At 41.6% G+C, this 16017-nt stretch overlaps 1 protein-coding gene across 1 annotated transcript; it reads left to right on the forward strand.

Annotated features, from left to right (window-relative positions):
* Positions 1 to 6065: 6065 nt before the first annotated feature.
* On the forward strand, positions 6066 to 9935 carry GMNC (geminin coiled-coil domain containing). The gene is made up of 5 exons (XM_066602068.1): positions 6066 to 6116; positions 6655 to 6829; positions 6957 to 7039; positions 7258 to 7374; positions 8707 to 9935. The coding sequence occupies exons 1-5, from the start codon at positions 6114 to 6116 to the stop codon at positions 9307 to 9309; spliced, it is 981 nt and encodes a 326-aa protein (XP_066458165.1). The 5' UTR covers positions 6066 to 6113; the 3' UTR covers positions 9310 to 9935.
* Positions 9936 to 16017: the final 6082 nt, after the last annotated feature.

Raw genomic sequence — 16017 nt, forward strand, 5'->3', positions numbered from 1 at the left:
TATTTGCCTTTGCAGCAGCTGACTGGCATTGATCGCTCGAGTTAAGTCTACAGTCAACTAGTACCCCAAAGTCTTTTCCATATCACTTTTCCGTAGCCGTACCCCGTTTAGTGTATATTGGTGATATTCATTTCTCCTGCCCATGTGCATAACCTTACATTTCTCAATGATAAACTCCATTCGCCATTTTTCTTTCCCAAGCCTCCAACTTATCTAGATCCATTTGCAGCTGTACATTGCCCTCCATTGTATTAAGTATCTTGTATAATTTTGTATCATCTGCAAGTATCTATATTTTATTGTGCAGTTCTTCTATCAGATCATTGATAAATATATTGACCAGAACGCGGCTTACTACTGATCCCTGTGGTGCAATCAGAGTACAAACCATTTATTACTACCACTCTCTGGTTTCTATCTTTGAGACAATTTTTTACCCAGCTGCACACATTTTTGCCAACACTGAGCTGTCCCATCTTATATATTAGCCTATTATGCGGCACGGTGATAAATGCTTTAGAAAAATCTATATATATGAGATCAACAGACTCAATTTGGTTTGACATGATCGACCTCTCATGAACCCGTGCTGATGAGTTATACCATTGTTTTCCTTGAGGTATTATAGGATGGCGTCTCTCAGAAACCCCTCGAATATTTTTCCAAAATATTGAAGTGAGACTTACCAGCCTATAGTTACCACGCTCTCTTCTTAACCCCTTTTTTTATATTAGAACCACATTGGCAATGCGCCAATCCATTGGTACAACTCCGGTCTCTAGAGTCCATAAGAAAGAGTGGCCTGTCTATCACGTCACTTAATTCCCTTAGAATCATTGGATGTATTCCATCTGGGCCTGGCGATTTGTCGATTTTATTCTTTTTTAGCTGGCTCTGCACTTCCTCCTGCATTAGGCAGGTGATATTAAGTGGAGGGTTCATTGTATCCCCTTGCATCTTGCGTGACATTTCTTTTTCTCTCATGAATATAGTTGAGGAAAAACTATTTAATTGATTCCCCCCCTCCCCTTCCCCCATTATCTTCTATATTTTCTCCTGCATTATTTCTTAAAGGGCCGGTGCTCTCAGTGCAGATCCTTTTACCGTTTATGTAATTGAAAAATAGTTTAGAGGTTTTTTTTTTTGCTCTAATTGGCAATCAATCTCTCTGCCTCCTCCTATATTTAAAAAGTGTACCAAAAATCCAAGAAAACCTGTTTCAAAATGCTCATATTCTCCTTGTAATTAGTAGTAAACCTAAACATTGTGTGAATTCAGCCTGAAAGACATTGATGACTGATAGGTCATCAATAGAGGATTGGTGGGGATTTGTTGCTCGGATCCCCTCTGGTCGGCTAATTCCTGGGGCTAATGTTACTGTGGTCAGTGCAGGAAGCAGAAAACATTGACCATAGCGCAGCAGTCTGGGTTGGTATTGCAAGGTATTCAATGGAAGTTATGCTACGGTACCAACCTGAGCCACTATGTCATTATCTGTTCATGACCTGTCACTCATCAATTGAAAAATAAAAGTCCCAAAATACACCTTTAATATTTGTGAATTGTAACAACATTTAACACACATAATAAAAACACTCTACTCTACTAGCAACCTGTCACAGACAAAAACTGGAGCACATGCCTATGCAACCAATCAGAATCTATCCATCACTTTTCTAGATCAGGTGCAAATGAAAGCAATTTTGGGCATATTTACTTAGTCTTGTGTTTAGATCGGCAGGAAGTACGCCAAATGTATTAAGAGGTGCGAGTTTCTTAATACACTTACTGCATCTATGGGGGCACAGTGTAAGTCAGTTAGGAGTTGGTGTATGTTTCAGCTATAATTTACGTTAGTTTCAGCATAAATGACAGTAAATGGGATGTGCTGTCTTCGGCCACGTCATCTAAAGCTTTTGAAAAAAATGTTAGCGGCCAGCTTAAACCTTCAAAAAGGCAAGTTTTTTTCATTTGCAGCAAAATTGTAACTTCTTGACAACACAATTCTGGGGCAAGCCAGAGGATAAAGGTGCCCCTTTATGTCTCGGTTATATACATGAAGCCCATGTGGAAAAATAGCACATACACAACCATTTTCGGTCACCAATTTTATATGCCACGACAAAACATAGGTCTTGCCCTATCTTTTGCCGAGATACGTAGGAAGCTCCCATTGACTTCAATGTAAGCTGGAAAAAAAGGGAGAGGGAGGGAGTTACCCTGTGTACAATGCTGGGAAAAGAACACAGCTGGCCCAATTTAACTAGTATTGGTCATTCAGAGCATTTTACAGCAATTGATGGTTTTCCACGCTTCTGCGTATTTTTTTTGCCAATACACAGCAGCGGCCCATATGAATGGCAAGAAATATACTAATTAAGATCAGGACTAGAGATGAGTGAGCATACTCGCTAAGGACAATTACTCGATCGAGCATTGTCCTTAGCGAGTACCTGCCCGCTCGGAAGAAAAGGTTCGGCTGCCGACGCGGGTGAGAGGTGAGTTGTGGCAGTGAGCAGGGGGGAGCGGTGGGGAGAAAGGGAAAGAGAGATCTCCCCTCTATTCCTCCCCGTTCTCCCCCTCCGCTCCCCACCTGTCGCCGGCAGCCGAACCTTTTCTTCCGAGCGGGCAGGTACTCGCTAAGGGCAATGCTCGATCGAGTAATTGGCCTTAGCGAGTATACTCGCTCATCTCTTATCAGGACTCAATTGCGGCAATTATTCATTCATGCGATTATATGGCGCATACAGGTGAATTGTGACAAACATGCGGTCGTGTGAAGGAGACCTAAGCGAGCACAGGGACTGAATGAGTGCCTTTTAAATTGAACGATAAGTAAACAAGCAAACAATGATTTTTATGCCTGTTTAAAATGAATGATGAACAAAAAGTGAATGATTATCATTCCTAATTCAGTTGTTGACTCACATTCAGGCCTCCTTCACACGACCATATGCGAATAATCACATTAATGAATAATTGCCGTGATCGTATATTTCATGCCGTTCACACAGGCCACTGCATAAATATTAAATTATACGCAAAAGTGTGGAAACCATTGATCGCTGCAAAATTCTCGGAATTACCCATAATGCTTAAATCGGGCCAGCTGTGTTCTTTTCCCAGCGTTGTATGCAGGGTAGCTCCCTCCCCCTCCCTTTTTTTCTAACTTCAATTGAAGTCTATGGGAGCTTCCTCTGTATTTTGGCAAAAGATAGGGCAAGACATGTCTTCTCACACAGCGTATAAAATCACGACCAACAACTGTTGCCTATGTGCTTTTTGTCCCAGTGTGATTTTGTTAATGCGCGCAAAAAATCGTTCAGCTGAATGAATACATTGGAATCCAATGGTTCAGATGGTTGCAATTTTTGTGCAATTTTTTTTTACATTTTTTTTACATGAATCCCAGCCTAATAGCTGCGTAAATAAGGTCATGTAAATAAGGTCTCAGGCTAATTTATGGGAAAGCGCAATATCATCCTGTGAATCCCAGCCAGATTTTGCACTTGTCAACATGTGATTTCCCCAGAGATGCGAGGCATTTTTGTTTCAAAACTGCCTCATATCACTTTTGGGAGGAAGCGATTCTCCGCCACCATCAAATCGCACTGCGTCACTCAGCATCTGGTGAGCTGCTGCCGCTGGTCCCATTGCTGACAATGGGAAATGCAATAAGAGAGCATGCACTAAGATAGAACATGCCGCGATTTGCTTCCCGCATTGTGATACAGGAAAACATCGCTCATGTGTATGCCACCATTCAAAAGAATGGGGTTTATATTCGTGCGAGATTTCTGCGTCTTGCAACACACAAATCTCGCGTGATTTTCTCACCGATGTGAAGCCTAAGGCTGCATTCCCACGAACGTATATCGCTAAGTTTCGCTAATTAGCCCCGCCCCCGTCCAGCCTCCTTTCATTGCAAATAGTGCAGAGGGGCAGAGAGGAGGCAGAGAGGGGGCGGGAGCTCAGTTCCTGCTCCTGGCTCTTCCATCCTCCCCCCCCCCCTGCACATGAGGACAACATATATCGGCTCGGCGTGAAAACCGAGCCGATATACATTCGTGGGAATGCAGCCCACGGGTCCTTTTACATGAAATGGTTATTGTTTGAATGAGCAAACGAGCAAATGACATCAGAGTTAGCTTGTTTGTTTGAGCTTCCTGTTTATACAGGCAGAAACATCGTTGGCCTGTTCAAATGAAAAATCATTTGATGTAAAAGAATCCTTAAAGGGGTTGTCCCGCGCCGAAACGGGTTTTTTTTTTTTTCAATAGCCCCCCCGTTCGGCGCGAGACAAACCCGATGCATGTGTTGAAAAAAAAAAACGGATAGTACTTACCCGAATCCCTGCGCTCCGGTGACTTCTTACTTACCTTGCGAAGATGGCCGCCGGGATCTTCACCCTCGGTGGACCGCAGGTCTTCTGTGCGGTTTATTGCCGATTCCAGCCTCCTGATTGGCTGGAATCGGCACACGTGACAGGGCGGAGCTACGAGGAGCAGCTCTCCAGCACGAGCAGCTCCATTCAACACGGAGAAGACCGGACTGCGCAAGCGCGTCTAATCGGATGATTAGACGCTGAAAATTAGACGGCACCATGGAGACGAGGACGCTAGCAACGGAACAGGTAAGTGAATAACTTCTGTATGGCTCATAATTAATGCACGATGTACATTACAAAGTGCATTAATATGGCCATACAGAAGTGTATACCCCAACTTTGTTTCGCGGGACAACCCCTTTAAGGACCCAGAAATTATCGTTTGCTATTGCTAATTTTTTAATGAATCGTTCTGTCTCATAGGACCCTATGGATTAATTCACATGGATTTACGTGACAACGCCAGCATGTTTTCGTGTGCACGAATACACACAAAAAAGAACACAGACAAGCCCATTTATATGCAGCACAAATACACAGTGAATACACAAGGGGTTCTATTCTGTGAGTATTACATGTGCAAAAGTTACATGCATAATGCGCGTTGCAAATATGTGAAGGAGTCCTAAGAAAGTGTTTAATTTTTATAAGGACATGACAAGTAGTCACAATAGGACAGACAGACAGACAGATAGATAGATAGATAGATAGATAGATAGATAGATAGATAGATAGATAGATAGATATGAGATAGATAGATAGATAGATAGATAGATAGATAGATAGATAGATAGATAGATAGATAGATAGATAGATAGATAGACAGAAATGGATGCAATTTGTTCAATTAAGGAGATATTCAGCTTCCATAATGGGTTAACAGTATAAAGTGCCCTCATGGGTGAAATAAAATAACATATCCATATGTCATTCTGTCTTCTTCCTCATTATCCAGCACTGTCCACAGGTTGTTATATTCAGCAGGTCAGGTTACTTCATCAGATTTGTGGATACTACATAACACAGGCGTAATCCATAAATTGTACAGTAATACTCAGATATACTTCATCTGAAAATCAAGCTCATAAATTAATTATTTCCCCCAAACTAGTTCTCTGGATGGGTGTAGTAGTCTCAGTTGTATATCCTGGATGAGTTTAAATGTAGCAGATTATTTATTTATGTATTCTATGCATGGTGATTGTAGTACCAAGTACAAAGTTACCTGTTTGAGGATTATTTTCATAAAGTAATAATACAGGTGTAAATTACACTTACAAAGTAACATAAAACCACACATCTCCCCACAAAAAAATTATATATATATATATATATATATATATATATATATGTGTGTGTGTGTGTGTGTGTGTGTGTGTGTGTGTGTACACATAATGTACAGATAATTTATTAGGTACAAAGCTCTTTATTCAGCACTTGTGATGCTGATAAGAGATGGCATATAATGGGAGTCCAGTGTGGGGTGGGTTTACATTGCATATTCATGTATGGGGGTGGATGGCTTTGATATGTACATTATGAGTTTGCTGATGTCATATATATGACAATTTGGCACTAAATCAGACTGGTGGTTTTAGAAAATCCAGGGGCGTTGCTGAAGCTGCCTTGGATTAGGACTGCCTCTTTCTGCCTTACCCCACTCCCATTTAAAGCTCAGTGGGTCTTTAAAGAAAACGTGTCTGCAAATTGTCATTCAAGCTCCAAGATGGTAAGTGACTGCTCTGCTCCTGGCTATAGCAGGGGATATCCCTCTCCACTGGATTGTGAATTGCTTTTCCAGATCTGCTGAAGAAGTTGTGATGCTGGATTCTATGTGATCAGTAGCTTTTTTTAACGTCAACTACCTGGCATGTACCTGGCCGTGTTCTTCTAAGAACCTTGTATCACAGATCAGATCGTGGATTAGGCTATAATTACTATTTGTTTCTAGTCCTCTGTATTATCTGCAGATTGTCAGTGCATGTGTCTTGCTCCAAGGACAGCTCTTCCTGTCTAATGATATAGATTCTACAGATAGGTGCCCAGTGTTTTGGCATGTGCTGTCTGTACTTGAGGTGGAAGTAAATTATCAGCTGATCTAAATCTCCATTCACACAGTTGAGCCTTCATTTCCAGCAGGGTAATATCTGCTCAATAGCTGCAGAGAATCTGGCTTTACCTCCCATGAAGACTGTAGTCTTTGTTGCAGCACAAAAGTGTAATTCTGCCATATCTAATAGAGTTCTCCTCCTGTGTTACTTCTACAGAACACCATTCTGGCTTGCCAAGACCAGTACTTTGCAGGGGGTCAGGGCTATGATTGCCCATACTTCTCCTCAACGTCAACGACCAGTGTTGATGTTACCAAGGATACTTGGGTCTCTCTCTGGGCTTCTGGTCTCCTGGACAACACATCAAGCAACCAAGGTCCACAATCCCACGGTAAGTCCAGTCTTTATGCTCCTGCATCTTATGTAGGTAGCTTCATTCTCAATAGTGATTATTTTCTACTCTTTTTTGCACTTCAGTCCTGTAATGCAATTGTTCTTTGCATGTATTGTCATTGCAGGGCAGTCGTATAATGGGTGCACTGTTCAAGATGACTACTTCTGGGGAGATCAGCTGTCTAATCAGATGTTCACAAACAAACAGGTAAGCATTGGGGGTTGTCCTTAGTAACAGGCATTTACTGGGTTAATTGTGGATACAGTCTTCACACAATGTATTCTGCAAAGTTCAGCGATCGTGCGAAACTGAAAGAGCTGCAGCAAGTAGTAGCGAGAAGAGAACAGAGATACTTTGTATAGCTCTCATTGCTTAATGTATCCAGTTTTATGGACCTTGCATCTTACCTGTGATCTCTCGCACAGCTCCAGGATACTCTAGTACAAAGGGAAGAGGAGCTGGCCCGGCTGCACGAGGAGAATAACAAATTGAAGCAGTACCTGAACTCCACTTTTGTAAAATGCTTGGAAGAAAAGACCAAGGTGTGTAACTGTCATTCGGCTACTGGTTTCCTGACTTCACACTAATCCCCTTCCTCATTGAACAGGAATAGCTGCTTATCAGCAAAGCTGGAAGTTACTTGCTAGATAAAGTGATGAACACTGTATTCTAGGTAGATAGGAATCACCTGAGATAAGGGGACATGGCACTTGTAATGGTAGTAAATCTCTCTCCTATGCTGATTTGCTTGCTGTACAATCGGCAGTGGCCATTCTGTTGTCAGCAATAATCAAGTGTTAAACCTTGCCCTGACTCTCACTGTGATCTATTACTTGTGTCTTCAATTGTTTGTAGGTGCAAATTGCACCTGTACCTCTGCTGGATCCCCTGCGGTGCTTGGCTCTAGGTAGACACGTACCTGCTGCTCTATTGTCAGTGTGCTGGAATGTCAGGCTTGTAATATAACTACTATGCAAATAAGGACAATCTAAGTGATACTGGAACTTGTAGTTCTACTGGTCATATACACAACTTTAGGTCATGAATTGTTAATGCATTTAGCAGCTACTATTGTCTCAAAACTCAAGTTTAAGGCTACACTCACATGGCAGTATTTCAGACTGATATTGCACTTGCCCATGTAAATCTAGCCTAAGGGCTTATTCAGATGACTGTATCTACCCAAGTATTTCGCCACGAAAAAAGAAATCGCACTTAAAACGTGACCATGCGAAGCATTGGATTTTACTGGGTTCATTCAAGTGTGTGTGTGTGTGTGTGTAAAAGATTTTATTTATTTTTTTTAATTTCTCCTGCGTGGAAAAATAGCACCTACATGGCCGTCTTTGGTTGATGGTTTTATACGCCGCGTGGAAAGATAGGTCTTGTCCTGTCTTTCACGTGATATGCTTCAAGCTCCTATAGACTTCTATGGAAGCTGGAAAAAAAGTGCGGGGTGGGGGGGGGGAGGTAGTTACCTTGTGTACAGCAGTGGGAAAAGAAGGCAGCTAGCCCTAATTAAGCATTATTGGCCATTCCAAGCTTTTTTTTTTTTTATCTTTGCTTGCCATCGCTTCTGCATATTATTTAACATTCACGCAGCAGTGCCCCTGTGTGAATGGTTTGAAATACACAAGTAAAGATTGGGACTCGATTGAGTCAAATCCTTATTTATACGATGTGTATGGGTGAATGTAAAAATGCATACAGTTGTGTGAAGGAGGCCTAAAGTAAAGATTTTCACCTCTCTTGCTTACTGAACCCATTCCTGTTTTGGCTTTACCAATATTGATGTAAAATACTGACTAAAGTACTGTCCTGTTAAATTGGCCTGATTGTGTATAATGTTAGACTGCTATGTCTTTATCTTACAGAAGTTGCTGTCGAAAAGTGGTCTTGCAGCATCATTGAAGAGAAAATGCAAAGCAAGCAGCCTTGCTTCTCCTGAGATCTCAGCTAAGAAGGCTAAAAGAATCCTTTTCGGTGATGTCGCTACCTGCAAGGAGCAGACCAGTCCTTCCATAGAAAAATGGGTTTTGCAAACTCTTGGACTGAAAGACATCAACACTATAGATGATTCTGCTACAGCTAACTACAGTGCCATTTCTACAGAACTTCTCAATAGCCTATCAGAAACAATCTATGACACTACACAAGGATCTCCTTCTTCTGGATACAGCACAATCCACATGACCCCTGTACAAAGCCAAGCTGGGAGTACCTGCAGCTATGATTCTCCTTCTCTTCCAGACTTCTCTCCTGCTTCTCTGCCAAGCAGTGATCCAGTAACTCCCTTTGACTCACCAATTTACTACACTCCTGAGGTTTCTCCCAATAAAACAGAAGTTGCCTTTTCCACATCCTTGAACCCTCATTGTAATGTGAAGACCCACAGCTTTTCTAATGGCCAGGCATTCGTCAGAAGGGACATTGAAGGTGGTTGGAAGTTTACATGGGTGCCCAAACACTCTGGATAAGTCACTGGGCATAAGGTCTTGTCCTGGAAGTTTACAGAACTATTTGCACTTGACTTGCTCATGAGAACCTATGCAGACCTCCGCAGAACTAAAGCCTGATACAATCCTTCTAGTCACTCTATAAACCTTTGGACTTGATGCCAGTATACTACTGTGGGGGTCTTCGTTCGTTTACATGTAAATGTATATATGTATTATATTTTTTCCATGAAAAAGATAGTATTTGCTAACGGTATTTATTTCTGTTGGGTTCCAAGTGCAATTAATGCCAGTGCACTTCTACTGACTTAGTTCTGTTGTTGTGCTGCCTATATGTGATCACTGCCTTGTTTTTATGGTACTGTCAATATGAATTAGAACTATAACTGATTTGATAACAATAGACACTGACTTTCTGCTATGCCAATTTATAGCTCAAACTCACTGCCAGGCTGGTTAGCAGAGAACAACATTCATTCAGGTGAAGAGGTGTTATGATTAATCGGATGAGTTTCCCTTTAACAAGAATTGATAATACCTGTACCAAGGCTATTTATTTACTGCTCCTTGCATTGATAAGGACAATCACTGTCAAGTATCACTGTGTTCAACTGTATATGAATAAATCCTAAAAGTAAAATGATTTTCTAGAGAGCTGGCTTCATGTGTCAATTCTGCTTAGTTTTTATAAGCTGTAAGGTGTGTTACTTGAAATTTGGTAATGATGAAAAATAAGTAAACTGTACACATACACAAATCCCTTAAAGCATATTTGGGCTCATTAGCATATTTGGGTCAGTGTGCTGTCAGTGTTAATTCACAGGCAGCATGTGGCCCCCATTATAGGCTCCAATGGTCCCCAAGAAAAGACTGTCCATATGACAGTCAAGGAATAGTACATGCTAATGCATGTCTCTATACTGTGTCAATATGAGTTGGACAGCACGCAAACAAGTGTCCATGTGTTGGCTGATGTGAGTTGCACCTGAACCTCTCAGATGCAACTTGCACATGCGGTAAGTGTGGATTCTGTCTTAAAGATATATTGTGGAGGTCACCAAAAGAACTCCAATATGGATGTACTGCATAAAGAGCCAGTCCCCTCCCTAGGGACCTTTCACACGTGCTGAATATTTCCGCAATATGTATAGAAGATAGGACCTGCTCTATTTTCTGCACCAAAGAGTGCCATAGAGGTCTATGGGAGGTGCAGAAATGTATGTGCAATACTCTGCACAAACCCGCCCACACCAGCACCTCTTTTGGCTTAAAAGCTATTTAAATCAGGGTGGGGGTAATTCCCTCGCTCATTTGAACTATGGTAGTGGTGCCTGTGAAAAGTAAAGTATTGTGCGCAAGAACACACGCAAAGTACCCTCTTTCACTGCGCAAAAAAAGTTGCACAGGAATGAGCATATCTTGCAATATGCTCATCTGAAGCTGCTCTTTGGTGCATCTCTCAGAAATGTTTTGCATGTGTGAAAGGTCCCTTATACTGTGGAGAAGGGTCTTGTTCACATCTGCAATGCAGTCTATGTACATGTTTGTCTTTCACAGACTTTTCAACCTCATGTCCTCCATAGTCGATCTGTATTTACAGATACTGTACGATGACAATCTATGTCTAGAAGAGTAAATTGCAAGTCGAAGATATATCACTTAATAGCTGTCAGAGCATTTTACAGAGGTTCTATTAAAAGTATAACCAGTAGAAAGAGATTGTGATCCCACTGTATAGAGCTCTGTGAGAACACGTCTGGAGTGCCGAGTTCAGTTCTGGAGACCTCATCTACAGAAACACATTGATAAAATAGAGTAAGTCCAAAGACGGGCTAAATAATGGTGGAAGGTCTCAAGAACAAGACATTTATCAGGAAAGAAAAAAAGGAGCTAAATTTGTATAGCGCAGAAGGTGAAAACGGTAAAACCTTTTATATATGCTAAAGGTATAAATAAGGTTCTGGAGAGATGTGTTCTTTTTTTTAGGAAGCTAAACATTTGAGCAAGGGGACACAATCTGAGATTAGTTGGAGGGGGGGGGGGGGGGGAATCAGTAGCAGTGTCAGGAATTTTGTTTCTTATTGAAAGTAGTAGATGCCTGGAACAAACTTCCAGCAGACGTGGTTGGAAAATCAAATCTAAATGAATTCAAGCATGCTTAGGAGAAGCATAGATCTATCCTAAGAGAGACATTAACCAGGAAATAATACTGTATAAGGGCAGATTGGATGGACCACATGATCTTTTTCTGCTGCCAGTTTTCTATATTTCTATTAGAGGTTTCCCTGTTAGGCTGCAGTTCTTTATATTCTATGTGTACTGATAGTCTCCACAGATTAAAACTACCGCTATCCACCTTAGATTCCTTGACTGGCCGTAGTTGTCTGGGCAAAACCTAGAAGGCATGCTGGTTACTATAACCACAGCTTACTAATCGACTTCTAGTATATCTGACTAACTGCATTCAGTGGTTCCCTGGGTGCTAGAATAGGAGTCCAATTTACATCTAGGCCTCGCTCACAGGAGCGTGGTTTTAGCTGCGCAGTATAGGCACACAAAAAATTGTGCCTATATACTAAAAATCGTGTGAAGGGGTAATTTTGCACCTAAAGAAGACCTGTGCTTCATATGCGTGAAAATTGCGCATTCACTGCAGCAGTGTGTCACTTAAAGCGCATTTGCTCCAGGAGAAGATCGCAATCCCTTGCTGTGGCTGTGACCGCTGTAGCGGGGAGTTCCTTCAGTCCCGCAGCGATGCAAAGCTGTTGCATCCAGGATTTTCCACATGCTCTCAATAGGGCCAGCGGCAGCAGCGCCAGCCCCATTGAAGATAGTGGGAGAACATCACGAGCCCCTACCGTGGCTATGACAGCTGTGGTGGGGATGAAGGGAACCACCGCAGAGATGCGAGACTGTTTCCATGTGAAATTGCATTGCATCCAAGGGTTTTCAGAACGATAGCGAGGGCGATATTGGACCATGAATCATGGCCCAATATCGCTCTCGCCAGTGTGAAGGAGCCCAGAGAGATGAAGCCCCACAGGGCTTTGGGATTTCCCCGTTGCAGGGATAGAAAGAGTGGGGCTATGGGAGATTAACCCATAGCCCCACTCTCTCTCTTCCCCTGCTATGAGTCAATCCCCCATAGTCCCGCTCTCTTTATCCCTGCTACAGGTATCCCTGAGGGACATCCCCATAGCACAGGTAGAGTAAGCGGGGCCTAGGACTTCTCATAGGGATTCCTTAAACAAAAATCCCTTGGGGAGAGAGGTGGGGGGAGTCCCCTATTGCCCCCTGCTGCTGGGGAAACACATTTTAAATGTCCTGCTGTAAATTCCTGTAAGTCCCCACCACGATTAAGGTAACCCTTGGTGCTTCCCCTCACCCCTGCGGGAACTAACAGGGGTTTACAGTGGGCCATTTAAAATGTGCTTCTGGGTGTAGCAGCGCTACTGCAGTTGGGAATTCCCTGGGTCGGCAGTAATCCTCCTAAAGTGACTTGCAATCTTCTTTTCCTGCGCTGGAGTTTCTATTTACTCCTGCTCCCATAGGAATCAATGGAAACTCCTGCACAGCTCACACCAAAAATAGGTCAGGTCCTATCTTTTCTCGCAGCACGGACCTTAGATTCAGGCTTTGTAGCCACGTACGTCATATCTTTGGAAAGTGCGAGTTTTTTGCATGGCTAAAATTTCTTCATCTGAAGGCTTCTATAGGAAACCATTGGTTTTTTTTAATGTGTCTATTATGTGTGAAAACCCCGCCCGCGTGAATGAGGCCTTACTGATATGTAGGAAGGAACTGTGCACTCCAGTATAGTGATGCTGATATAAAGCTTTTGTTATGGAATTTATTTTATTAAACATTTTTAATGATTGCACCTTTCTTACATAACTGTGGTAATTTTCTTAAAACTTACACCTAGCGATATTATTTGGGTGTTCCCTGATGACCAGCAGCAATTGCCTTTAAAAAAGGTCCTTGATTGTATGGACCAAAATATTTAAATTTGGATTGCCTGTCTCCTAAAAACTTTGTAGCAGCATTACTATATTGGAGTACCGAATTCTTTTACACTTGCTTTCTATCATAAAAATATTCCTATAATTGGATACATACAGTAATCAACCCGCTTAGCTTTTGGCATGGCATGACCAATTTGTAAAGACAAGCTACTACATTGACAGTGCAGTGATAAAGCTCGCAGTACTACCTGGCCTGTATTCAGAGCATTGGCTTCCCTAGAGACCCAGTGCATCTAAAGTCCCAGCTGAACTGTTCTCTAGAAGTAGGCACCAGACACTTCCAACAGATGTTTTAACAGATTGGAAACGTGACATATGTGGTTACCTAATGCCCTATGGCAGCCAAAATAATTATTTTACTGCACTTGTATCATACATTTACTGATGAGAGCATATTATATCCCAATAGCAGGGCCAAACTAGCCAAACACTACTGCAATACCCAATATGATGTAATCACTAGTCTACAATTTGTTTCATGATTGTTAGTAATTTTGCCTTTTCTATACTGTAATGAGCACAAAAATTGAGGATTATTTAATAATACATTAAATACAAATTCCAATTGTGTATGTATGTGATATGCACAATATAACACTGAAGTCTATGTAGACTGCATCTGTATGAGTATATTCACAGCTGGAAATCAGTTCTGTTCAGCTTGATATGTTTGCTTCACTTACAACCACATACATTTCTGCAAGCCCCACTTAGACAGACTGAATAGTCACAGTAATTTTTTGCAATAAATCAGACACTTTTGAATATACTTTATTTTAGATCCAGAAAAGGAGAATTTAGGGCCCCTAGAGATGGCCGTATGTGCAATTGCGCACGCTTCAGCATGACGCATTTGCACCATGAATGAGGTAGATTTGTGTGCGTATCAGCGCATAATACTGTACGTTTTGTGCATGCAGGGCCTGTTCACAAGTTCATGCGGCACCCCCCCTACCGCCATGATTTAAAAGTCTGTTTAGCCTTATGAGATCCAGATGTGTTCTTATTTTCACTGAATTGTGCAGCGTATTGCGCATTTGCACGAATATTAAGTGTGCGTTTGCCCACCTGCCATAGACGTCTATAGAGCCCTTGGTGCACAAAAAAATCGTAACTCCTTTATTTATCCACCGACGTCGCTGTATGAGGGTTTGTTTTTTGCAGAACGAGTTGTATTTTTCAATGGTGCTATTTAATGTACCATATAATGTACTGAAAAACTTTTTTAAAATTCTAAGTGGAGTAAAATGAAAAAAAAAACAACATTCCGCCATCTTTCGTCTTGATTCTACGGTGCACAAACTGCAACAAAAATGACATGATAACTTTATTCAGTGGGTCAGTTCGATTACTATGATATCAAACATATAGTTTTTTTTTGCTGTAGTACTTACATTTTTTTCAAAGATATTTAATTTTTATATTATTTTCTGCCACCATCTTCTGCACTCAATAACTTTTTTATTTTACTGTTGACATAGTTTTATGAGAGCTCGTTTTTTGCGGGACGTCTTGTATTTGCGTTGGTACCATTTTCAAATTCATACAACTTTTGATCGCTTTTTATTGCATTTTTTCTTGGAGACAGGGTAATCAAAAAAGTGCATTTCTGTTGTTATTTTTTTTTTTCTGACGACGTTCACCGTGCGGGGTAAATAATGCTTTACTTTCATAGATCGGACTTTTACAGACGCAACGGTACCAAATATGTATTTTTTATTTATTATTTAGATTCTTTTATTATAAATATGGCAAAAGGGTTTTTTAAACTTGTATTCCTTTTTTTTTAATATAAGCAAAACTTTATTGATCTTATTTTTACTTTATTTTTAGTCCCCAGAGGGGACAACAACTTGCAGTGCTTTGATTGCTCCTGCAGTATGATGTAATGCCACAGCATTACATCATACTGCAATCTGACAGGCAGTCTGTCAAGCCACTGCATGGGGATGGTTTGTTTGAAATTCTGCCATGACAGCCCTGGGGCATTTCAGAAGGCCCCCGTCTGCCATGACACCCGCACGGCTCCCTGCAATCTAATTGTGGGTGGCGCGTATGTTCGGGGGATTTAAATGCCCTGTCAGAATTGACAGCAGCATTTAAAGGGTTAACAGCCCTGATGAGCCGCTCAGCTTATTGGGGCTGTTGCCACCGAGTGTCAGCTGTAAGAAACAGCTGATATCCGTGATTTATGGAGGGAGATCACTCCTTAATCTTCCTTCATGCATGTCCTGCAGTGGCAGGACATAAAAATACTATAGCTCTGTCACTAGTTGGTTAAAGGGGAATTTGTATCTGAGACCTTTATGGCATATCCATGATGATATGTCATAAAAGTTTGATAGATGTTGGTCCCAGCTGTGGAATGACACATATCTCCAGGATGCCCCTTCAGACATTATTCCACTTGTCTTTGTGGTGACCGGGTAGGTCTGGATTTTGAAAACAGGCTGTTCTACACTATTTCTCCCATAGAAGTGAATGGGGGTATAGAAACAGTATACAGTGAGCTAGGGCGGCTGCAGCGCAACGTATTTCCGCAGTGACCGAGGTTGATCTACTGTACTTTCTGTGCATGCAGGGCCTGTTCACATGAGAGCACAAAACATCCCTGCCCTGATTTAAAAGGCTATTTAGCCTTATGAGGTTCAGACTATGCAGCATATCGTGCTTTTGCACGCATATCCAGCACGCATTTGCACAC

This window comes from Eleutherodactylus coqui, chromosome 1 (genome assembly GCF_035609145.1).
Source record: "Eleutherodactylus coqui strain aEleCoq1 chromosome 1, aEleCoq1.hap1, whole genome shotgun sequence".
NCBI classification, from domain to species: Eukaryota; Metazoa; Chordata; class Amphibia; order Anura; family Eleutherodactylidae; genus Eleutherodactylus; species Eleutherodactylus coqui.

What these genes read in the sequence shown, in the direction of transcription:
- GMNC (XM_066602068.1), top strand. An exon ending in CCAAGGTCCACAATCCCACG is followed by an intron (nt 6,830 to 6,956) that starts GTAAGTCCAGTC and finishes TTGTCATTGCAG; the next exon opens with GGCAGTCGTATAATGGGTGC. An exon ending in GCTTGGAAGAAAAGACCAAG is followed by an intron (nt 7,375 to 8,706) that starts GTGTGTAACTGT and finishes TTTATCTTACAG; the next exon opens with AAGTTGCTGTCGAAAAGTGG.